General features: G+C 38.8%; 3 protein-coding genes across 4 annotated transcripts in view; 1 reads left to right on the forward strand and 2 right to left on the reverse strand.

The window, feature by feature from the left end:
- LOC134677028 (cytochrome P450 6B2-like) overlaps positions 1-16,481 on the forward strand; it is a 38,227-nt gene extending 21,746 nt beyond the window's left edge. The window contains exons 1-3 of one of the 2 annotated variants that reach the window (XM_063535449.1): positions 12,093-13,225; positions 14,876-15,123; positions 16,275-16,481. In XM_063535449.1, coding sequence (XP_063391519.1) covers positions 12,123-13,225; positions 14,876-15,123; positions 16,275-16,465 — 1,542 coding nt within the window. In that variant the 5' untranslated portion in view covers positions 12,093-12,122 and the 3' untranslated portion in view covers positions 16,466-16,481. Of the gene's footprint in view, positions 1-12,092; positions 13,226-14,875; positions 15,124-16,274 lie in introns of those variants that run through there. The other variant, XM_063535448.1, reaches the window with a different exon arrangement.
- Positions 16,482-18,205: 1,724 nt separating this feature from the next.
- Positions 18,206-21,312, reverse strand: LOC134677031 (cytochrome P450 6B2-like). The gene is made up of 3 exons (XM_063535452.1): positions 20,202-21,312; positions 19,304-19,557; positions 18,206-18,375 (listed from the first exon to the last, which is right to left on the reverse strand). Exons 1-3 carry the CDS (start codon positions 21,305-21,307, stop codon positions 18,206-18,208), a joined length of 1,530 nt encoding a protein of 509 aa, XP_063391522.1. The 5' UTR covers positions 21,308-21,312.
- Positions 21,313-23,815: 2,503 nt separating this feature from the next.
- On the reverse strand, positions 23,816-25,832 carry LOC134677022 (gastrula zinc finger protein XlCGF26.1-like). Its single transcript, XM_063535438.1, has one exon. The coding sequence runs from the start codon at positions 25,740-25,742 to the stop codon at positions 24,123-24,125; it is 1,620 nt and encodes a 539-aa protein (XP_063391508.1). The 5' UTR covers positions 25,743-25,832; the 3' UTR covers positions 23,816-24,122.
- Positions 25,833-26,140: the final 308 nt, after the last annotated feature.

Genomic DNA, 26,140 nt, shown 5'->3' on the forward strand with positions numbered 1-26,140 from the left:
TATGCCGCGTTTGCGTTGCGTTTTTGTTAGTGCGCTCTTTTATTATTTGCCACATAGCTTTAATAACGTTATCAGATTTTTGAAGTTTTCGAATGTATTGGAGTTTCTTAGCCTTAAGTATGGTTTTTTTAAGTAGTTTTTGGTATTGTTTATAATGTTTAGTAAGTGTTATGTCGTTGGACTGGGTAACCATAATTTTTAATAATCTTTTTGTTTTGCAAGAAATTTTGATTCCCTTTGTGAGCCAATTTTTTTTTAAACTAGTTTTTACTTTAATTGTTTTTAAGGGTATACATTTATTTAGAATTTTTTGTAAGGTGTCATTGAAGTTTTCGTAATTAATATTGATATCATTTTCTGGTTTAATTAATTGATACCAATCAATGTTTCGTAGCATCATTTTAAAGCTTTGAATATTTTTTTCACTAAAGAATCTTTTTTTGTATATATAGAAACCGCTTTTACTTTTTTGTGGTATTGCTAACTGGATAATGGTACTTTTATGATCTGAGAAACCTAAGTCGCATACTTCCGTTTTTATAAGATCATGTGTGAAATTTGTAAAGATAAGATCTAAACATGTTGATGTAGTGTTAGTTACGCGGGTGGGATCCTTTATATGTTGGATAAAATTGTATTCCATCATGAAGTCTTGGAATTGTCTTGATTGTTTATTATTTTGAATCAAATCTAAGTTAAAGTCGCCGCCCACTATAATTTTTTTCCCCGATTCTTTTTTACTTAACATGTCTAGGAGTACTGACATTTGCTTTAAAAAAGTCTCATATTCACGGCCATTCCAATAAATAACAACAATCAATGTATTAAGTGAAGATAATTCTATGGAGGCCATTTCTATAATATATTCAATGGACATATCCACGATATCCTTACGCTCTGTGTACTCTAGTTGTTTACGTAGGAATATGCAACACCCGCCGCCCGAGTGGTTTACACGAGAGAACGATGACGCGATGTCGTAATTGTTAATATGTATTAATTGCTGTTTTTCCTTAGATCACCATGTTTCCGTAAGACAAAGGGCTTCAAAGTGGTTAATTTTATCATCCAAAAATGCGTCTAATATATCTTGTTTGTTAAAAAGGCTTTGCATATTTTGGTACATAATTCTAAAAGCATTTAAATTAGGTTTAACATTAAAATCAGTGGTTTCTAAATTAGTGTTTATCCCGAAAAAACGTGTCCCTCGTACCGCTGCTGTCATTCGTTTGCGAACATAAGTCGTCCAGAGTTTCGTCTGTTTGGGTGGCTATGTCAGTGTTGTTTGGTGCCCGTACGTTGCTCTGCGTAGAAGAGTACTGTTGCAGTGAGGTGCTTGTGGAGCTGCTATTTAGACTCTGGTCGGCATTTGCCGAGGTAGAAGCGGTAGCGATGATATTGGTCCTTGAAAAGGTGGGTGAGGCGGTGTGTTTGGAGTCAACATTCGTGGCCTGATGCGGGTCCTGTGTTTCAGTTGGTATATGTTGTTCGATACCATTTATATAGAGCTTGTTGTGCCTAATAATTGCATATTCACCTTTCGTGCGTGCGTCATATAGCTTTTTTTTAAGTTGTCGTCTCTTTTCTAGGGCTTGTTTATTTAGGACTTCTGAAACAGCGTACCCGGAGCTTCGAAAATAATGTGCATTGTCTAGTACATATCGTTTCATTCGGTTACTGATGAGCTCGATGATAAGGGGGCGTCTATTTCCTCTTTTGCCGACTCGGCGTACGGATTCTATAAAACCGTTTATCTCAATATCTAATAATTCTCTGAACATATGGTTGATGCGAGGGTAAAGGGATTCTTCGGTTTCCCCATAATATTCGTCCAATCCGTGAAGAACGAAGCTTTTTTGAGTATCATTATTTATCTGACTTTCTATTTTTATGGAGCTTGAGCTGGAGCGCAGCTCGTGTAAGTGAGATTTAATTTTTTCGTTTTCGCTTTCTAGCTCTTTGATTTTTTAAATTGTTTTAAAATAATAAACAAGTACGATTATGATCAAGTCTGTTTTTTAAATCCAATTAGTTTACTCCGAAATCAAGCAATTTTACTATACGGTATCCGGCCGGATATTAAAATCATGTCCGGATAGGCCAGATACCTGATAGTAACCGAATAAGGTAAAGGGCCCCTGTTTCGGCAGGTTAAGGCTCTTGAGAGTGAGTTGAGAGTTTGTGTATTTTTTTTTAATATTACTAAGCATATCAATACCTTGAAAGCTTTTGAATATGTTATATTAGTTCTTTGTTAATAATTTAATGTATAAACTGTAGGGTTTTAGTTGAAACTTTTTTTTATATGAATTTTTTCGTGAACCTCTTATTTGGCTCCCATTTCGTGATACAAATTTAGGTCAGCTCCTAAATTCGTGAATTCGTGTCCCCTGTTTCGGCATAAAGTTTTCTTAGAGTAATTGGTGATAAATTGATAATTTGCTGATAATCATTTTAAATATTTAACGGTCTTACCTACTTACGAATAATTGTAAGGTCAAATTAAAAATAATAATAAAAAAAATGTTAAATTGAGAGCTAGCTTAAAGTTTTTTGTACTCGTCGACTTTAATGGTTGAATTAAGACTTAGGTAAACCATATGGGTACTTTAATACTTGATTAAAAGTCAAACTATTTAATTTAAATAAAAAATAAAAGTATAAAATTAAAAAAATAAAAAATAATTAAAAATAATAATTATTTACAAAAAATAATTTACTATCTTATACGTTAAAAATAAACATACACAAAAATAAATCAAATTTCAATAATAAATAAAATTGTGCTAGTAGTTAATATGAGAATATACGTGGAACATACCTTAAAATTTTTAACTCGGGTCACATTCAAACTCGTTTTATGAGAATTCTAGTGAAAAAAACATATACCGAATTTCGCTCATACGAAACTCCATGAAATACATTAATTGTTTTCTCATTTATTTTTTTAATTATCTTTGTTGTTATATTTAAAAACAAGCACTCAAAATGTATCTAGAAAATCCTTGATTCGTTAGTGGCACGAAATAGGAGACACACGTAAGATAAAATGACCGCTATTTCGTGAGTCGATTTATTGCAATTTTAAGTTATTTCTATGCATATATTAAATTTTTTTTCTTATCAAATCAATTACTAAGGAACCCACAGAAACACTCCCAAAAACTTTTATTCGAATGGGTTTAGCTTTTCCTTCCTATAAGCTTAACAAGTGAGAGCGCGCACCTTACGCCTAAAAAAAGTGCACGCATACAACACAGCTATTCGCGGCCGTCTAACAGTTACGACCGTCGTATTACTCTTAGTTTAATCACTAAAATATTGGTTATCATTTTATTGAAGAGATTAAATAATACAGATTTTTTTCATATGTATAATTTGAATAAAAGATATTTGAATTCCTTATTATTTGCGCCAGAAAAAAAACTAACGAAATAACGTACTAACACGAACTTGGGGCCGTTTACCTTATCCGGTGCATCTCTACTATATATATATAATGAATATAATGATTCATAATTATTATCATTATCACTTACAAAATAAGCTTAATATAACGACAGCTCGCAACAGTAGCAACATGGTTCTTGATTATATTACCTACGTAAATAATTACGATAATGTTTAATTCGGTAATCAAAAACAGCCAGGTGTGAAATTGGTTTTTAGGGTATACTTATTTATTAAGCAGTAAAAGTAAAAATATTTTATTACTAAATGAAATGTAAGTAGGTACCTACAAATAACATAATAAGTATTATTATTATATTATATAAGCCTATACGGTGTCCCACTGCTGGGCAAAGGCCTCCCCCCTTGATTTCCATTCGTCTCGATTTTGGGCAATCTCCGGCCAGTCGTTAAGGTATGCGTCCAGGTCGTCCCGCCATCTCCGTCTGGGCCTACCACATCCTCGCCCGTCTTGCGGCACCCATACCGTGGTTATTTTGGCCCACCTCTGTGGGTGCATGCGGCAGACATGGCCGGCCCAGTCCCATTTCAGCTTGGCGGTCTTAGTTCCAACATCGGTAATGCGCGTTTTTGAGCGCAGCGTAGAGTTACGGATTCGGTCAATCCGTTTTACTCCTAGTATGCTGCGCTCCATAGCTCTCTGGCAAACCTTCAATTTGGTCTTTTGCGCCTCGGTGAGTGACCACGTTTGAGCACCGTAGGTTAGGACAGGCAGAATGCACATGTCGACGAGTTTCCGTTTTAGGGTCAGAGGAAGGTCGCCCTTCATCAGCTCCTTCATAGACCAATAGCTCCTCCACGCGTTTTGGATCCATCTTTCGACTTCTTTATCCTGTCTATGGCTGAAGGAGACTAATTGGCCCAGATACGGGTACTCGTCGACATAATGTATAAGTATATCCTGCTTTTTCCAAGACGTCTAGGTACTACTAACCACAGGATTCGAGAACAATATGCAAAATCGGAATGAACGTTCACTCTGTATTCACACTGTTCATTTTTCATTCATTCGGTGTACGAGTGAAAGATGCCGAATGAAAATATCCAACACTGTTGGATCATTTCACTAATGAATCCATTTTTCACTTTTGGTTCATTTTGTGTTCACACGTGTCACTTTGAGTGAAAGATGAATAATGAAACACAAAAATGAACACAAAATGAACCGGCTGATCCCACCTTTAAAGAGTGTTTTTCAATTAAGTAAAAGACATGTCATGATGGTAAGCGCGCTTACCTTATTGCTCCTTATTGCTAAAAAAAACCGGGCAAGTGCGAGTCGGGCTCGCACACGAAGGGTTCCGTACCATAATGCATAAAAAAACGGTCACCCATCCAAGTACTGACCCCGCCCGATGTTGCTTAACTTCGGTCAAACATCACGTTTGTTGTATGAGAGCCCCACTTAAATCTTTATTTTATTCTGTTTTTAGTATTTGTTGTATTATATTATAGCGGCAACAGAAATACATCATCTGTGAGAATTTCAACTGTCTAGCTATCACGGTTCGTGAGATACAGCCTGGTGACAGACAGACGGACGGACAACAGAGTCTTAGTAATAGGGTCCCGTTTTACCCTTTGGGTACGGAACCCTAAAAACGAACTATATCGAGATCCAACATAGACCAGTTTATAATACAAACTGTACCTCCATTACTGACTGTGTTCGCCCCTGTGACTGGAACATTATTATTTTATTTTATATACATGTAAAAAGTATTTATACTTTATTATTTTTCCTATTTGGCCGCCGCCTACTCTATGGATGCGTGGCTGTCGATAATGTCACTTATGTCATTGGAAAAAATGAAATGTAGTAAAGAAAACGTTTATTTAAAATAAGTTTATTAAATAGTGATTTAGTGTACATACGATGGACGAATAGACATTAAATGTCGTTTCTTTCGTTTCAGGTATGTAGGTTTACTTTTAGTTATTCTCTTATGAATGTAATAAAGTTCGAAACACATAATAAATAAAACTTTCGTTTCAGACAAAGCAACGCATTATTATTATTTGTCCATCAGTAGTATGATGGACAAATAATAATAATGCGTTGGACGAATAGACATTAAATGTCGTTTCTTTCGTTTCAGGTATGTAGGTTTACTTTTAGTTATTCTCTTATGAATGTAATAAAGTTCGAAACACATAATAAATAAAACAAAGACTTCAGACAAAGCAACGCATTATTATTATTTGTCCATCAGTAGTATGATGGACAAATAATAATAATGCGTTGCTTTGTCTGAAACGAAAGTTTTATTTATTATGTGTTTCGAACTTTATTACATTCATAAGAGAATAACTAAAAGTAAACCTACATACCTGAAACGAAAGAAACGACATTTAATGTCTATTCGTCCATCGTATGTACACTAAATCACTATTTAATAAACTTATTTTAAATAAACGTTTTCTTTGCTACATTTCATTTTTTCCAATGACATAAGTGACATTATCGACAGCCACGCATCCATAGAGTAGGCGGCGGCCAAATAGGAAAAATAATAAAGTATAAATACTTTTTACATCTCCCCCCTAAGGAAAGATTTTTTTTTAATAAAAAAATTCGCAAGTTCACGAACTGTCTTCGGTTTCTTCTCCTTCTTCTTCTGTAATGGGGACTGGAATAAGTTTTGTTACATGGAAAAGGTTAGACTCTATTTTTTTATGACCGACATCTATTCTGTATATAGAGTCTGAGATTTTCTCAGTAATTTTATAGGGCCCAATTTTCAGCTCATCTAATTTCCTTCTATTTAGTTTGTTTCCATTTTCCACGTATACTAAGTCTCCTTCATTAAATTCATGATACTTTCGATTTTTGTCAAAAACTTTTTTATTGTAGTTGTGCGATTTTAGAGTGTTTTCATATGCTATCTCTTTATCTCTAATCAAGTCACTTTGCAGTTCTTGCTTAAGTTCGTTTGGCAAAATTCTATCATCTGTACCATTCATAAGGTAAGATGGGGAAAAACCAGTGACTGAATGTTTTGTTTCGTTATATGTTTTTAGGCATTCATGTGCTATTGTGGCCCAAGCTCGTTTTTCTCCTGTTTCGTTTATTTTGCATCTTATCTTGTTTACTAATGTTTGATTTAATCTTTCATTTAATCCATTCGAGAAAGCTGTGTTTACTGCTGTAAATACTAAGTTTATACCCTTGTTCTGTAAGAACGTCTTAAATTCTTTAGAATTAATTCCAGGGTATTGATCAGTAAGTATCATACCAATGTTGTTTGTTTCTGTTACATTGGTGAGTAGTTTAACAAAATCATCTGCGCTTTGGGTTTTGGATGTTAGTATATACGTGTATCTAGTGAAGTGATCTACCAACAAATGCAGATATTTTTTTGTTGATCGCGTACCTCCAAATCCTCCAATTGTGTCTATTGACATTATTTCAAAAGGCTTTGTAGCCGGACCCAAATGAGACATAAGTCCAAATTTGTCTTGACCTCTTGATTTATTTTTAATACAAATTTCACACGTAGCACAAACATTTTTGATATTATTCGTTAAATTTTTCGCCGAATATAACGGACTAATAGTTTTCAGCATTTGTCCAACTCCAATGTGGCACAACTGTTCATGTATGTTTTTCAAAAGTGTTCTGCTAAATTTCTCTGATAGTAGTATTTTCTCGTTTGTCTTCATCTTTTTAAAATAAACGTTATGTTTCTTAATTAAATTATCCTTTTTATCCTGTATATCTTTATTTTTACTCTGATTTAAAATATCTTCAAGTTGTATTAAATTAACAACTTTTAACTGTTCATCTGTATTTTCGTCACATTCTAAAACTGGATTCCTGCTTAGGCAGTCTGCTTCCAAGTTCGTGTTTCCTGGCGCATATTTTATTTGAAAATCATATTGAGATAAATAGTATGTTAAATCTCCAAGTTCTTCATCTGTTCTTGATTTAAGATTCATATTTTCTAAGGGTTTGTGATCGGAGAAAACTGTGAATGTTTTTCCTATCAGCCAGTACTGCCAGTATCTTACAGCCTCCTTAATAGCTAGACATTCCAAGTATATAGCTTTTTTTTTCTTTTGAGCCACATTCAGTTTTTTAGAAAAATATGCAACTGGTTTTTCTTTTCCATTAGGCTGTGTCTGTTTTAAAATAGCTCCAACGCCTTCCAATGAAGCATCAGTATAAATATTTATTGGTAAATTTGGATCAAATATTTCCAGTACTGGTTGGGAGCATAGCAGGTTTTTTATTGTATCGAATGCTTTTTGGCATTCTTCAGACCATACGAATTTTTGATTTTTCCTTAGTAAGTTATGTAACGGGTCTAATATAATTGCACTCCTTGGTATATATTCATGATAAAAGTTTATCTTTCCTAGAAATTGTCTGATATTTTTTTGGGTTTTTGGAACAGGAAAATTCTTTATAGATATTAAGTTATCTTTTATGGGTTGTATTGAGTTATTTTGGATTATGTGACCTAGATATTTGACTGAGTTTGATGCAAAAGTGCACTTCGTAAATTTCAATCTAAATCCTTCAGTCTTTATTGCTTCTAGCAATTGTGTCAGGTGATCAATATGCTCTGCGAATGTTTTAGAAAATATGAGTATATCATCTATATAATTAACAGCAAAAGCAGTAAGTTTGTGTTTTCTTAATACATTGCTTAATATCCTCTGAAAGATTGCAGGCGAGGTCTTTAAACCGAAAGGCAAGACTGTCCACTGAAAATGTCCTTCCTGTGTCACAAAACCAGTTTCCTTCCTGTCTTCGATACGTAATGGAATAGACCAAAATGCAGAGTTTATATCTAAAGTAGAAAAGTAACTGCAATTCCTTGTTTTAATCATTAGGTCATCTATTAATGGAAATGGCTGAGCCTGAGGAACTACTATTTTGTTCAGATCCCTGAAGTCTATGCATAGTCTCGATTTTCTATTATCCCCTTTTTTAAATGCTAAAGTAACAGGAGCAGCAAATGGACTGTAAGATTCTTCTATTAGTTTATTGTCTAGTAGTTTTGCTATCTGTTGTTCGATCTCTTTTTTATCTTCTTCAGTGCACCTATAGGGCCTCTTACTACAGTATTTGTCAACTAATAAGTCTATCCTTGCTTCATATCCATTAACTGTGCCAATATCATACTTATGTTTAGCAAAAACTGACTTGTATTTATTAATTAAATTATTTATTTCAACTTTTTCTTCTCTATTTAAATGATCTATATTCATTTCAAAATCTTCTTCCTGTACATGTTCATTAAAGTTTATTTTGTATTCTGTTTCACCTTGAGTTTTATCATTTATTACTAAATCGGTTAGAATTTCTTCATTCTCAACATTTGTAGGATCTTTGTCATTATTATTTACTTCTTGTTTTTGGGATACAACTAAGTTTTCATCTTGTCTCAGTCTAAATAACTTTATCAGGTCTAATCCAATCACAAAGTCATCTTTGAAATTTTCTTCATCTACAATATCTATATCTACATTATTTTCTAATTCGGAGATTTTTATTTTTAAGTTTGTCAAACCTTTTGTCTTGTTAACACCACTAATTGTAATTAAGTTTGCTTCGTTCAAACTGTTTCCTTTCCCTTTCAATCTTAAAAGCTTTGCGTTAATAAAAGAAAAGTTTGAACCTGAGTCATAAAGTGCCTTCAATTCAAATTTATCATTTACTATAAGTTTGACGTGTATTAATGGTGTTATTATTCGTTTTTTTGATGCGTTTCATTTAATTCAGCTTCAATAACTGCATTGTTGACATGTCTCACAACATTCTTTATATTCTTATCTTCGTCTCTTGTTCTAAACCAGCATAAGTTTTCTGGGTGGTAACGTGGTCCTTTATTTAATTTTTCGCAAATTTTACATGCGTTAAGGTCTTCATTTTTATTATTAGTTTTGTAGTTTCCGACTCTTCTCTTAAACACGTAACTTTTTCTATTTACCATGTGTTCCAGCTTGCTGACCTCATTAAATAAATCAACAGTATCATTTAATATTTCCCTGTCTATCTTATTGATTATGTATTCTGGCAAACCAGATGCAATTAAATCCACCAAAGTGCCGGCATCAATCGACCTTCTCATATCCAGTAATAATTTCTCTTTTTTAATAGCATAGTCGAGCAATGAACCGTCTTTATATTTAAATAACATTGCATTCGTAACTGGGTTCCATCCTTTATTTGCAAAAGACTCACAGAATTTCTTTTTCCATTCAGACCAATCCGCGTCCATTGTTAATTTTATGATCATGGAACTAAACCAATCTGCGCAGCTCTTGTCCATGAATAGCCTCAATATCTCAACCTTCTTCTCGTCTGCAATTTGAAAACGCTCACATTCTCTCTCGAAAATGTCTATCCACTGAACAGCGTTTGAATTCTTGGTTGAAAATTTCTCAATAACAAACTTCTCCGCAATATTTTTCAAACTCTGTTGACGGTTTTCTTGTGTATTCTCTATTAATTTTTCCAATAATTTTCCTAAGGCATCTGTATCTTTTTGAGGTGCGGCGGTGGATTGTTCTTGGTTTAATTCTTCTAAGTATTGATCTCCGAATTGAATGTTACCATCTTCGTCTATATAATTCTTCTTGAGTTCTTCGGTCATTGTAATCCAGACTCTTCTTATCTGATATCTCTTAGTCAAACTTTTTTTTACTTTACTGTAAGCAGCTGTTTTCATTATTTCTGCATGATGACCGACTGATTGTAGCTCTTCCGGAATAGCATAGATTTTGTTATCACTCGTAGTTATAGAGGTAACAGAGTAAATATTTGTTTTTCCATCACTTCCCGGCAATATCGTAAATTCAAAGCGAAGTTTCTCCATTTTCGATCGACTTAATAACAAAAATGTCGTTTTATAAGATATTTTTTAATCAGTAGTATGATGGACAAATAATAATAATGCGTTGCTTTGTCTGAAACGAAAGTTTTATTTATTATGTGTTTCGAACTTTATTACATTCATAAGAGAATAACTAAAAGTAAACCTACATACCTGAAACGAAAGAAACGACATTTAATGTCTATTCGTCCATCGTATGTACACTAAATCACTATTTAATAAACTTATTTTAAATAAACGTTTTCTTTACTACATTTCATTTTTTCCAATGACATAAGTGACATTATCGACAGCCACGCATCCATAGAGTAGGCGGCGGCCAAATAGGAAAAATAATAAAGTATAAATACTTTTTACATACATACTCTTAAGATTTTATTATTACTTACTTTATATAATAAACTAAAAAAAAAACAGCAGTTGGTATGTAACAAAGTTGGGGTTACAAAGTTTCAACTATAATATTTGCTAATAATAATAGAATTATTATACGTCCCCATCCCCCATGATGAGAATCTCGTGAAGGCCGAGAAGGACAAGTCCAGCAAGTACCTAGACTTGGCTCACGAGATAACCGCCATGTGGGATGTTGACTCGACGATCATTGAACCTATAGTCGTCTCAGCGAACGGTCTCATAGCGAAGAGTTTCGACCAACACCTAGAGAGACTCTCGCTGGGTGGTTGGATCAAGGGTCAGATGCAGAAGGCGGTAATTTTGGACACGGCGTGTATAGTACGTCGGTTCCTCATTCTGCGGCCCTGACCACCGGCAGCTTGGGCCCTGCCCCGCTGCCGGCAGCACCCTAGGTTAGGTTTTTTATAATGTGTTTATATGTATTTTTTATTGTTTGTTATGTGCTTTTGTATTTTACTTTTATATTCATGTTATAAACAACCTAACTTAAGACGAAAAATAAATAAAGATTATAGAATCAAAATGTTAAAAGGGCCTCTACGTGTTGGCTGTGGCTCCGCGCACGCCTTCCAAAGGTCAGGAACACCATTGTACTGTGATGGGAAAGACAAATTAAAATAATATTTTAAATTAATAATTATCTTCTGTTTGGGTTCTACTTTTACAAACAACACGATTAGGTAAACATCAACATTTCGTATAGGTACTTATGTTAATGAAACGATAATGTCTAGAAATATCTAGATTTCGGACGTGGGTCACTTTAGGGCATCGCGGTGAGCTAACTTAAGCCCTGTCCAGATGGGGACAATTTTTCGCCACCCTGATTAAATTGTCCGATGAAATCAGGCTGTGCGGAAGCAAACGCCAATTTGGCTTGCCAAATTCAACTGCCGATTATGACTGATATTACCGATAAAATGGAGTGCGGATGAAGAAGACCAATTTGTGACGATTTAGAGCGCTCAAATATCACCATAAATGTTGGACTTTAATTGTAACAGCTTTGATATTTAATTGTATTTTGGTTCCCCGTTATACAGGCATTGCCTAGTGCGGAGACCCGTGGTATATCTGTAACCTTTGCTGAAATAAATGATCTTTATTCTTATTCTATAAATGTAAAATTGGTGAAAGTGGCCAAATTGGTGTTTGCGTCCGCACCACCTGATTTGATCGGACAATTTAATCAGATTAGCGAAAAATTGTTCTCGTCTGGACAGGCCTTTAGCCCGGGCATAAGTTATTGACACCTCACCTTGAATGACCTGATAAAATAAACAGAATAATAGATGCAAAATTAATCACCAACTTGGTCAGTCGGCGTGTAGTATTGCACCCAGATAAACCATACATTCAGTGTGAAATTTACTAATTTATCTCTCGAAAATGTTTCTAACAGTCGCGATCGTGGCCGTAATTGTGATATTATTATTTATGAATTTGCATAAATATAACTATTGGACTATAAGGGGGGTCAAACATGAGAAATGTATACCTTTATTTGGAACCATATTTCGGGTTATCACACAACAGATCTGCTTGTCGGAGTACGTCGCAGAGTTGTACTATAAGTATCCCAAGGAGCAATTAGTTGGGTTCTCCATCTGTGGCATGAATGCCCTCGTTGTGAGGGACCCTGAACTCATTAAACAAGTTTTAACGACTGACTTCCAGCACTTTTATCCAAGAGCTTTAAATCCGAACAAGAGGTTTATAGAGCCGATGCTGAAGAACTTGTTTTTCGCGGATGGGGATCTGTGGAAGCTGCTGCGGCAGAGGATGACGCCCGCTTTTACGTCCGGCAAGCTGAAGGCGATGTTCCCTCTGATCGTGGAGAGGACCAAGCGGCTGCAGCGCTCCGCCGCCGCCAAGCTAGGTTCAGAGGTAGACGTGCGAGACCTCATGGCGCGCTACACCACAGACTTCATCGGCGCCTGCGGCTTCGGCATCGATTGCGACTCCATCAACGACGACACGTCGATTTTCCGCCAACTCGGTAAAAGCATTTTCAATCCATCAAAGAAACAATTCATCATTTGTGCACTAAAGTGGGTTTTCCCGGAAAAATTTAAGCATTTTCGTCTACTACCGTTAAATATTGAACAAACAACGCTTGCCTTGGTGAAAGGGATCATGATGAAAAGAAATTACAAGCCTTCAGGGAGGAATGACTTTATTGATCTGCTATTGGAACTAAAAGCGAAAGGTACGATAGTTGGAGAGTCGTTGGAAAGCAGAAATCATGACGGGTCACAGACAGCTCAGTTGGAGATGGACGAGGTCCTGATGGCAGCGCAAGTATTTGTGTTCTTCGCCGCGGGGTTTGAGACATCTTCGTCAGCGACCAGCTATACTCTGCACCAGCTGGCGCTGAACCCTGACAAGCAGACCAAGTGCCAGCAGGAGATCGACCATGTACTCGCCAGATATGACGGAAAACTTTGCTTCGACGCCGTCAAAGAGATGAAGTACTTAGAAATGTGTTTCAAGTAAGTTTTATACGACTACTTGATTATTTTGTAAGCCTAATTATTAACCATACTATTAGTAGTAGTAGTAGTAGTAAACTCTTTATTGTACAAAAAGACATATTAAAAATAACATACAATTAGCAAGAAGTACAAAGGTGAACTTATCCCTTTGAGGGATCTCTTCCAGTTAACCTTCCCGACTATTCCCAAGAAGATGGATCGGTCGATCGATTGGAACCAAACCCATTACGCGGAACTAAACCCATTCTAGATTATTTTTATTGGAGTTGCCAAAAGCAGGTTAAAAGATAGGTACTCCAAGCCAATAATCGCGTATAGTCGCGTTGTACAGTCGCCAGATATCGGAGCGGCCACGGTGCTCACAAATATCTGAGCACGCCTCTATTATCAAGGCGTTAGAGTGCTTGTTCAGATATTGTCACAGAATAAATAATAGTACTAAGTACAGAAGACTCACTCTCTAACAAAACGCGTCTGTTACGATCAGCACAGATATGGCCGCTAGGTGGCGACAGCGCCACGCGCAGCTTATGGCAAACCCCAAAATTGGGGCCGAACGGATGCACTTTTAGCTACCTGTAGCAAAGCGACGAAATCGCGGAGTGAGACACGCCTGATATTGTGAACACCTCGGCCGTTCCGATATATCTGATGGCGACTGTATTAGGACAGACTCGGGGCCGAGTTCGGACGGCCGCTGGCGAGGTTGCGGAAGAGTATTTCGGCGTTCCTGGGACCTCGCCATATAGCAGTGAGGTGGCAACAGAGGGGTTTTAGTGGGTAAACCAGGGGTCTCATTAACGTGTATGGGAGTCCCACATAACCACCCACGCCCGTCTGCGCGCCTGGGTGGTATGCGTAATGCATTCCACCTCTATATAAAAAAAGGACAACCTCCAAATCATCCACGCTGTCGCATTAGATCATGTATAAATCGAATGAAAACCTGTTTGTTCATATGAAAATATGTCTAAACCAAAACAAAACTATATTCCCATAAAGGACGACTCACCTTAGACCGGGCCGGAGCCTCCGGCGCATCGTTTCTACGGAAAGCATTACGTGATCGCCTGTCGTGTCATAGAAAAGCAAGCGCCGGAAGTAGGGTTGCCATACGTCCGGATTTGTCCGGACATGTCAGGATTTTTGACCCTTTGTCCGGATTGCGGCCGGACTTGGCAAGTGTCCGGATTTTTAGGAATTACCTTATAAAAAAAATGTTTACGTGATATACTGCGTAACGAATGCGATGCGGCGCGGGCGCGGGTCGTGGGTGATGTCAGGATTTTTATCAGGACATTTATTTCTTCCATATGGCAACCCTTAAGCGCCACTTGCACCATCCCACTAACCCGGGGTTAAGCGGCTAAATCGTTAACCCAGTGTCAAATTGTACTGATAACCATAGTAATTCCAGGTTTAACTGGTTAACCTCGGGTTAGTGAATGGTGCAGGTGGCCCTAAGGAGATATCAAGAGCGAAAGACATATGTGAAGTCCCACGGGTAAAGGTACCTTATGGCGGTTGGCGCTTACGCTAGTATTAACGTATGCGACGTATGCAACGTAAGCGCCAACCGCCATAAGGTAGGTACCTTTTGCCGTGGAACGTCACATATTCCTTACAAACCCTGTTTTATTCTTCCAGAGAGGGCATGCGAATGCTACCATCTTTAGGCTTCCTCATCCGCCAGTGTGTGAGGCCGTACACGTTCCCAGGGACCGACGTGACCATAGACGCCGGCGTATACGTGCTGGTCTCCGTGCAGGGCCTGCACAACGACGAGCAGTACTTCGACGATCCGGCCCAGTTCCGGCCGGAGCGTTTTAGTGAAGGCGCGAGCATCCCTAAACATGTTTACTTGCCTTTCGGTGAAGGTCCCCGGGCTTGTATAGGTAATAAAATGACCTATTATTTGTTTATTTTTGTTTATTTCTGAGGTCAGTTCGGTTGAGGGCGTGTATAAGGTCGCACCAAGGTGCAAGGCGTCGGATACGTCATTACTAAAATTAGGGCCGATTTAGACGGCGTCAGAGAATAAATAATAGTAGTATGTAGGTACTTACAGAAGACTTTCTCTAACAAAACGCGTCTTTTACGATCAGCACAGATATGGCCGCGAGGTGGCGACAGCGCCACGCGCGGCTTATGGCTTTCCCCAAAATTGGTGTGGAACGGATGTACTTTTAGCCACCTGTAGCAAAGCGACGAAATCGCGGAGTGAGCCACGCCTGACGGCGTGCGAACTCGTTTGCGATTTTAGTTACATTGACGACTATTGGTTAAATCCAATTCAGGCGACCAATCAAATACCGCAATGTACTAAAACTAAATGACCCTTTAGGGTTGATTCGGGAAATGAATTAGACATTCACGAGATATGAAATAGTAACGATATGTGACGTTCCACGGCAAAAGGTACCTTATGGCCGCAATAATATTGGAGCGGCGTTAATAATAGCGTAAGCGCTAACCGCCAGGTTACCTTTTGCCGTGGAACGTCACATATCGTTACTATTTATATTTCATATCTAGTGAATGTCTGCAAACATTTTGTTAGTTTGTGAAGTAAGGGCTTGTAGAGTTAGAAGCTTGGCTCTACAAGAGATCTGATAACTTTTTGTAAGTGCGAAGTGTGAGCCTTATGGTTTCGTCTTAGCGACATTTTACATGAAAATGTTTTTGGAGGGATTCATATTATAAGAATTTTACAAGCTTTTATTTACTTTCGCTGTACTACGTTGTCTGTAATCAAATCTTGCAAGTTAAATTCCACTTCCTGGTTTCCGATTGAGCTGAACTTTTGCATACAATACGTGAGTCGGGTGACAATGCAATATTATGGTGTCATGGAGTTGATCTGATGATGGAGACCAGAGGTGGCCATAGGAACTCTGTGTTAAAACAACGAAACCTAATTGTGTTTGGGGTTTTTAGAATTGTCTCGATGAGTGTTAGTTGCCTGTGGAAAGAAAAGTACAGTCAGCGATAAAAGCTTGTACCAAAAATGAAATTTTTGCCAAAAACTTATAATTTTTTCTGCCAGGTGAGCGCCTGGGTCTGATGCAGTCTCTGGCGGGGCTGGCGGCGCTGCTGCGGCGGTGCTCGGTGGCGCCCTCTGCCGGCACCCGCGCGCCCCGCGTCGACCCCGCCTCCTTCATCGTGCAGAACATAGATGGCGGGCTACCGCTCTCATTGGTGCCTCGCGAGATCCAATCAGATGTTCATGTGAAGTAATGGTGGCGATGTTTAAATAGATTATTTCTGATTCAAAAAACGGGGAAAAAAAAAGACCGAAGAGCTGGCACAATGTATCAGCATTGCGATACAGCGAGGAAATGCCGCCACCATTGGTACAATGCCTCAAGGGCCTATTTTATTTAGATTTAGGCTAGTTATTAAGTAATTTCTTTTAGTAATACAGAAAAATAAAATAAAAATTTCAAAGTATGGAAATGTTATAAATATTTGTGACGTCCCATGGGTAAATGTACCTAGTGGCGGTTGGCGCTTACGCCGCTTCAATATTATTGCGGCGCTATGCGAAGTAAGCGCCAGCCGCCATAAGGTATCTTTTGCCGTGGAACGTCACATTTATTCAATTTTCATTTCAATTATTTGCAATAAACATGGTACAGTGGTGAACGCTATATTTCGTCGACAGGTATACAAATTTGAGATTAGGTAGACACTAGAGATGCAACGGATAGTTGTTTGGCCGGATACCGGATATTCGGCCTGACCATCAGCCGAATATCCGGTATTCGGCCAACGGAACTATACCTACATTTTAACCTAGTTCCTAGTAAACGTTCGCGCGGACACATTTCTAGGTTCGAAATGAGTGCGCGTGCAAGTCAGTGGAAATACACAAGTACGATTATGGCCATGTCTGTTTCTTAAATCCAATTTGTTTACTCCGAAATCAAGCAATGTTACTATCCGGTATGCGACCGGATAGTAGGACACTATCCGGTATCCGCCCGGATAGTAATATAATGCCCGGATAGGCCGGATACCGGATAGTAACCGGATATCTGGTGCGTCTCTAGTAGACACATACCAATTAAAATTCATTAAAATACTTACATTTAAGTTATTATCTACATCTACAGCTCACAGAACCCACTATACGAGTATATAGTTTACAAGTTATAACATGCTTTACTTTTCTGAAGTTTACCTACTTTCTATAGTCTGTGTGGAAAGAGAAGAGTCGTGAAATGTATGGAATCCAATACATTCTACGATCAATAGGTATTCGTATCCAATTAGACCCCTCAACTGGCTTAAGGCACAGAATAAATAATAGTACTAGGTACAGAAGACTCACTCTCTAACAAAACGCGTCTGTCACGATCAGCACAGATATGGCCGCTAGGTGGCGACAGCGCCACGCGCGGCTTATGGCAAACTCCAAAATTGGGGTCGAACGGATGTACTTTTAGCTACCTGTAACAAAGCGACGAAATCGCGGAGTGAGCCACGCCTGCTTAAGGAGCTATTTGAGGGATTGAGGGTAGATTTTCTTTACTTTTATTTAAATACCTAAAGATACAGAGTATAGTGTGGGGTACTTAAAGCAGTCTTATGTTATGGCAGGGGAGTGTCACTACGCAGTTTAGCCTCTAGCCGCCCATAAGTCAAACCTTGCCAAGCAAAATGAAATTTTATTTTGTCAACACAAAGTTCAAATTAGAATGGAACAGGAGACCTTTATATAGGTCTCTGGGCGGCTAGAGGTTAGGTACATTTGGCCGGGCGTATGGCAGTGCAGGCCGCTCAGCTCGCACAATTAAATAGTCGTGTCACGTGGTGCTCGCGCAAAGAAGATTCACGCTTCGTGCGCGGTTATATGTTTCAATTTTGCTGCAGGCGGCGAGTATAGGTATAATTTTATACCTAAATGTGACTTTTATGAAGGAGTGGATTTTCTGTACGGTAGTACTATTCGTTATTCTGTGGTTATGGTACACATTAGCTTCTCAAACTCAAAGCCAGAGGTATGCCACCCTTGACGCTCTGTACGATATGCGCGGCGGGATCGACGAGCGGTTTCACGCGCGTGTTCCTAGATGGCGCCACTGTGAACTTGTGGAGCATCGCCGCAAGCCCCGCCAGGGACTGCATCAGACCGAGTCGCTCACCTGCGGACGAACGGGTATTTTATAAGTTGTTTAAAATGACTTATGGCTTCTCTACACGATGGGCCAACGCCGGCCACTCAAAGGGACGCATTTATGCGTTAGAGGGAGCAAGTGATATTGCTATATCATTCAACCGCATGGCTGCGTCCCTTGGAGTGGCCGGCGTTGGCCCATCGTGTAGAGGAGCCATTAAATATTCCCGATTTTTACTCATTAGGTATTATTCACAACTTAGGAAAGCGGACCCTGGCATGGGCCGGGATAACGCTAGGTAGAAGAAGAAGAAGGTAGAGTTAAACCAAGAAAAGTCTGCAGCGATTTTGATAGTCATCATTTCATAGAAGTTTGACGTTTAAAATAACACTTGCACTGCGTGGGGCGTGGGCTATCAAAATCTCTGCAGACTTTTATTGGTCTAACTCTATTAACAACGACGGGGCTTAATCGAAAATTAAGTTTTAAATTTACCTCCGACGTTTCGAGGACAGCGTTGTCCCCGTGGTCTTGGAGAACACTGGCTAAAGTAGGCATCAACATTTAGGCGCGCGAGGTATATTTTAAACTGAATTTTACGCGATTTTTAATCGTCGTGAATAATAATGAATTTTAAAATTAGTTAAAATGATAGCATTGGACAGCTTAAATAGGTATTTTAACTCAAACTTAGTCGAATTATATTGGCTGTTAAGATCAATTTATTATAGTTTGCACTCGGTCAACAAGCATCGTGTTATGGCTACGTATGTATATAATGTATACAATCAAAGCACTTGTCTGCAACTGGCTTTAACAGACATTGTCGTTTGTTAATATTAGGTACATACATACAAAATAGTCAGGGAGGCTCGCGGGCCGCAAGTGAGAGGTTTGCGGGCCGCCTGTTACCGACCACTGCCCTAGAAACAATGACAAATGAAGAATAGCTTACCAATACAAGCTCTGGGTCCATCTCCGAACGGCAGATACGTATTTTTCTGAATCTCCTGAAGATTTTTTGCATCAAACCTCTCCGGTATAAACTTCTCAGGGTCTTTAAAGTACTTTGGGTCGGTCTGGATGGCTTGCAACGGAATGGCGATGTTTACTCCTTCGTCGATAGTGACATCTGTGCCGGGAAATTGGTAACTATCCGTGCACTGTCTTACAAGAAAGCCCAGCGAAGGGAACAGCCGCATACTTTCTCTGTGAATTGGAAAATTAACAGATAGCAGATTGAAATCAATATCAAAAGAAAATGTTCTTCAAACGTGAAGTAGTATAGAATTTGAACATAAACATATAATCTCGCCTATTTCCCGGAGGGGTAGGCAGAGACCACGGATTTCCACTTGCTAAGATACTGACATACCTCTTTCGCTTCCTTCACATTCATAACATTCCTCATACACGCTCGCCGGTTTAGGGTGCTCTTGATCTGGCCTTTCTTCAGGATTTCCCCGATCTGTTTAGAGAAAGTCCGCTGAGGTCTACCCCTTCCGACTCCCACTTCCACTTCTCCCTCATACACTCTCTTCAGTCAGCCTTCTTTCACTCATTCTTTCCACATGTCCAAACCATCTCAACATACCTTTCTCAATTTTTGTCACTACATCTACATTCAGTCCATACTTTTCCCTTATCACACTGTTCCTAATTCTATCTTGCAATCTCACACCACACACACTTCTCAACGCTCTCATTTCCACTGCATTCACTTGGCTCTGATGCCTCTTCTGCCAGACCCAACTTTCGCTACCACACATAAGTGTATTACCTACATAGAATGTGTGTGTACCATACATAGAACTTGAAGTACCGAAGTAATTTAATCTGGTAGAATTACTTACTTGAAACACATGTGCAAATATTGCATTTCTTTCACGGCATCATAGCAAAGTTTTCCGCCGTATCTGGTGAGTACTTCATCGATCTCCTGCTGGCACTTGGCCTGCTGGTCAGGGTGCAGGGCGAGCTGGTGCAGCGTGTAGCTGGTCGCTGATGAAGACGTCTCGAACCCGGCCGCGAAGAACACGAACACCTGCGCCGCCATCAGCAGCTCATCCATCTCCAACTCTACTATATGTGGTGTTCCATCTGCATTCCTCTTCTCTACAGACTCCCCCACAATCTTCCCCTTCTGCTTCAACTCCAAAAGCAAGTCAATAAAGTCATTCCTCCCTGAAGGCTTATAGTTTCTCTGCTCCATGATACTTTTGACTAAAGCTACTGTATTCCTTTCAATTTCTGGAGCTAAATATTCGAAATTTTTAAACGTTTCCGTAGCCACTTCCTTTAAAAACAACATTAAACCCTCTCTGATTGTGAACGTGAAGATACGTTTGCCTAGCTTTCTGAATGTTGACGTTTCATCGGTGATGGAGTCGGTGTCTAAGCCGAAGCCGCAGGCGCCGATGAAGTCTGTGGTGTAGCGCGCCATGAGGTCTCGCACGTCTACTTCTGAACCTAGCTTGGCGGCGGCGGAGCGCTGCAGCCGCTCGGTCCTCTCCACGATCAGAGGGAACATCGCCTTCAGCTTGCCGGACGTGAAGGCGGGCGTCATCCTCTGCCGCAGCAGCTTCCACAGATCCCCATCAGCGAAGAAAAGATTCTTCATCATCGGCTCTCTCACTGTCTTATGAGGGATCAATCCTCTCGGGTAGAACTTATTAAAGTCTGTTATTAAGACATTATTTAACAATTCCGGGTCTCGGATTACAAGTACTTTTGAATTCGCAAAATAAAATCCGACTAATTTATCTTCAGGGTGTCTTCTATACAACTCTGTTAAGTACTCAGTCAAGCTTTGTTTTTGGAGAAACAAGCGCAATGTGCTGCCCACAAAAGGCAGTGGCTTGTCATATTTGACGCCTTTCTTTCTCCAATAGTCGAATCCTTGTATACCGTATAAATACAGGGACCAAATAAGCACTATAATAGCTATATAAACGAACATCTTCACGTCGAAGCTCGTTTTAAACTGCTTGTAAATTATTCTTTACTTCTGCTTATTCAATAACAACAATAATGATAACACGTTCTAAATTTATAAGCTCGTATCATTTGATAATGCTAATCAATTACAAAGTTCAAAGAGTGATAAGAAAATTCGGACAAATCACAAAGTTTCAGTACGTACTGTTTTGCATTAAATAAGTTTTTTTATTTAGACTCTAAAAAAATGAGGACTAACAAAAATAAATTAAAATAAGAACTAAACAGACTAAACTAAAACTACGTGAAAAGTAATACTATAAATCTGTGGCCCTACAATGTGGCGCGCAGCTTAGGTGTAAAAGGGCATAAGTGTTACTTGGAACCTACGTCCTTTTACAACTGCGCTGTTCGAGACTTGTACCCTTATTCACTAGGGCCACAGAAATAGAAAATTGGCCCCAGGCAGGCGTGGCTTACTCTGCGATTTCGTCGCTTTGCAACGGGTAGCTAAAAGTAGATATCCGTTCCACACCAATTTTGGTGGCTAGCCAATCTAGCCATAAAGCGGTGCGTGGCGCTGCCACCTAGCGACCATATCTGTCCTGATCGTAACAGACGCGTTTTGTTAGAGTTTTGAGGGTGATTCTTCTGTACCTAGTACTATTATTTATTCTGTGCCGTCCGGTAGGGTGCCCAGAAGGCTGGCGGCGTTACTGCGCTGAACGGCAAATATACCTATAGGCACAGAAAACCGCCTTATTCGTACCCATTTGTGTTTCAATCTTTGAAAATTAGTTCCAATAATTATGTACAGTAGGTTACCTATCCTGTTTACATGTATTCGGTTTACATGTAATGTATGTAAGATGTATGATTATTGGTGCAATAAAGAAATACCTACTGCTATTCATATTTAATTTGTTTTTTTTTAGTTTATGTTGCTATACCCTTGCAGGGTTCATGTTGAGACTGTATTTATATTATAAGATCCTCTGTACACATGAAACGCAATAAAATATATGAGTATGAGTATGAGTATGAGTAATATTTACTTACTTACTTACTTATCAAGGTCCTACCTAATGATTAAAATCGGTTCACACGTTTCATTGCGATGGGGTTTAATAAAAGTTAAACAAATCATTCTGGTATTAAAAATATTGCTTTATTTCTCTACAGTGATGCGTACAATAAATACGTACTAACAATATTATTTACAGTTTAATTCAAATTGAATTGTACAAATTCTGTTATAGGTACAGCTTTAAATATAAAGTCAAAGCCATAGTGATCATTGATCAAATATATTGCAACACAACTTTGTTAACATAGGAATAAGGGCCACCGCACCAGTGTTGCCAACTCGGATTTTGAACAATTGCTAGACTAGTGTCTAGTTTATGCCAAAATTATGCCAAAGATTTTTGAAGTATGCTAAAAAAGAGTAAAGCCATCCGTCCACAAAAGTCAAAATTCATATGAAAATATGAACCACAAGGCGATGGCGCATATTGTTGCTGCCAAGTTGGTGCAAGCTTGGCTTAGACTAAATTATGGTAAAAAATATGCCAGATGCTAAATGGAAAATTTTGGTGCTAAAACGAGTGAAAATATGCCAGATCTGGCATCATTTATGCCAAGTTGGCAACACTGCACCGCACACAAGCGTCTTGAGCCAGTGGCGTAGCTAGCATGGGTGGCACCCGGTGCGGAAATTGTGGGTGTCACCCCAAAAGTCAATCAAAATTGTAAAATATATTTAAAAAGAGTAATTGTAATTTATGTTATATAGCCCAGGATTTAAGTACTCCATCGCTTTCATTTTACGAAAATTTTTATAAGTGTTACTACTGATGTTCACGGTCGAGTGTCACCCCTAAATGGGTGACACCCGGGGCGGACCGCCCCCGCCGCCTCCCCCTAGCTACGCCACAGTCTTGAGCGTCGGCGTCTAGTCAACCCTATGGCTGCTGCTCAACGCAACGTTGGCGCAACTGCGTAGCGACGGCGACGCCATTTTCCATAGCGACTAGAGTCGCACCAAGAAAAGTCTGCAGTGGATTTGATAGCCATCGCAGTGTAAGTGTTATTTATACGTCATCATTTCATAGAAGTTTGACGTTTAAAATGACACTTACACTGCATGGGCTATCAAAATCGCTGCAGACTTTTCACGGTCTGACTTTAGACGCCGAGGCGTTGCAAAATATTTTTCAACAGTGCATAATTATTTTCCTTCGTATTTTCACGGAAACGTACGAACGTGTCTTGCTATTTCAGTCAGTCTCGGTACAAAAAGTACCGAGGTTGACTGAAGTACCATGACAAATACGAACGTTTCCGAGAAAATACGATGGAAAACAATTATGCACATCTGCCGGCCTAGCCAAGGTTACAATCGCTATCGCTTCGACAACGAAAAGCATTATGTCTCTCTATCACTCTTCCATATTAGTGTGACAGTGACAGTTGCGTTTCGATCGCTACGGAGCGTAAGCGATCGCCATCTTGGCTACGCGGCCTGTACTTTGGCTGTCACTATTTAATGTCGACTATATAACGAAAACATAACGAAACATAATTCTAACTCTAGATTCATTTTAATTAAGATTACTTAATCATAGTCCTCCGATTAATCAATCAATCTAAGTTAAGGTGAGGTATGTATCACCTTAAATATAACATTTTATTCGACTATACAGTCACCTGTAATAATATGTTACACAACGGCTGAAAAAATATCTGACACAATCTTATTTGTAGAGCCATAAGATTGTGTCTTATATTTGTGCGGCCTGCCACTAGCTTTTATGCTACGATTCTATAGGAAAAACTCAAGCTTGCGTTGCTTGAATAGCTTGTATCGTTGCCTGGACTGTGGCTTGCACAGCTTGAATAGTTGCCTGATTATCTATCTCGTCCTTACCAACAGTGTTAAACTTCTTCTTCGATGTGTCTATATTGTGCCTACGTTTCATATGCTTCTTATAATTCGATCCATTCGTAAAGTCTCGTTGACAGAATATACAAGTGTACGGCTTGGCTCCCGTATGTTGTCTTAAATGGAGATTCAAGCGAGTCTTGAAGCGGAACTGCTTGTTGCAATATTCACACACGTACGGCATCAAATCTGTATGGACTATGGAATGTGATTTCAAATGCCGTTTCACTCGGAAACTTTTTCCACATTGCTCGCAGACAAACGGTTTCGCCCCGGAATGAAGACTGATGTGGGATATTAAATTACCACGGGCTCGGAAAGCTAATGGACAAAACTCACACTTATGCGGCTTTGAGTCTTCGTGTGTGTTCATGTGGGTGCTAAGCGTACCTTTGGTGAAGAACATTTTACCGCAGATATGACAAGCGAATTCTCTATTCCGTTCCATGTGTACTAGTTTATGTTGCTGCAAATTACTTCTAGATTTAAACTCTTTATGACAATGCTCACATTTCAAATCAGAATCCAGAGTATCCTGTTTCCGATGCTTCTTTTGACTTCTTGAAAAAATTAAGATGTGGTCTTGTAATAGTTCCGGGGTTTCGAAATTGCTTCCGCAGTTAGAACATGTCGTTAAGTACGACTTTCGGTGAGCGTTGGAGACATGTTTTTTAAGGCAGGATGACGAGGAGAAGCGCTTGTTGCAGTATTCGCAACAACGTCGGAGACTTTTGTTATGAGTTCGGACATGGTTTATAAAGGATCTGTAGCTCGTGATTACCTTATCGCAGTCCAAGCATTTGAAAGCACAACAACAGGAATGTATTTGCAAGGAATGGAGTTGCAAGGATTCCATATTCTTACACTGCGCATCACATTGAGCGCAGCGGCACATGTACTCTTCCCAAGTAAGTGACACTCCCAAGTCGTTCAGCTCGTAATCCTTTTTGCGTTTAGACTTTTTCTTTTTCTCAACCAATGGAGCATCGCTGTCAGTGGAGAAGCCTTCGGTGTCGATTGAATTGTCGTAATGCTCATTATCGCTTATCTGCTCGGACTTAACTTGAAAATCTATTTGAAGGAGCGTACTGGCGTCTACAGTTGTTATATGCTCTAGCTGGTCACTATTTTCTACTTTCACCTCATGTTTTGTCGTCTGAAAGTCCTCCCAATCCTTGTCCACAGGTTTTATAACGGGAATGTTGTCTCGCGATTTCTTTTTTTGGGATTTTGATGCGCTTTGATCGTCAACTGTTTTCTTCACAAAAATGGACGCTAGTTTTACTTGCGCGGTGCGTGCGTTCTGTAGAAACGCCCAGGTTTTTTCTAATAAATCGAAACATGAGAAACAGATTGTAGTCGGAAGGACAGTAGAAGTAATATCTATGTTTATCCACTGCATTTTTGTTAGAACTTTGGAGCTCACGGCGACGTCGTCCTCTGCCGTTATTAGCTGTGTTATTGGTGTTGTTTCTGCACAAAGGCGACAGTAAGTATCTATTTGATCCGACATTATTTATAATCAACTGACTTTCATGCACATTTGATAAAATATTTGTTATAATACCAAAGAATTATGCACTAGAGATTGATAAACAACTATGGCAGTATGGCAGTGTGACGTACGAATGCAATGGTGTTACTAGTGGAGATTTATTGGTAACACGTTCGAGTAGCTACTTTGAAAAGGATCAGAATAAACTTTTTCTTTAAAATCTATTAACATTAAAATATTTAATTTAATTCTTCTCCTTCAAATTCTAATTCAAAGTTATAAAACTCCATTTATATAGTTGGTTAAACCAATTTGTCAGTCAGTAAGACCCCAGGAAAACTATACACATCCTTTTTTTTGGGTGCTAGTACTAGTTTATGACAAAGATAGTATGATTCTGTCTATGATTGAAATGA

This window comes from Cydia fagiglandana, chromosome 25 (assembly GCF_963556715.1).
Source record: "Cydia fagiglandana chromosome 25, ilCydFagi1.1, whole genome shotgun sequence".
NCBI lineage: Eukaryota > Metazoa > Arthropoda > Insecta > Lepidoptera > Tortricidae > Cydia > Cydia fagiglandana.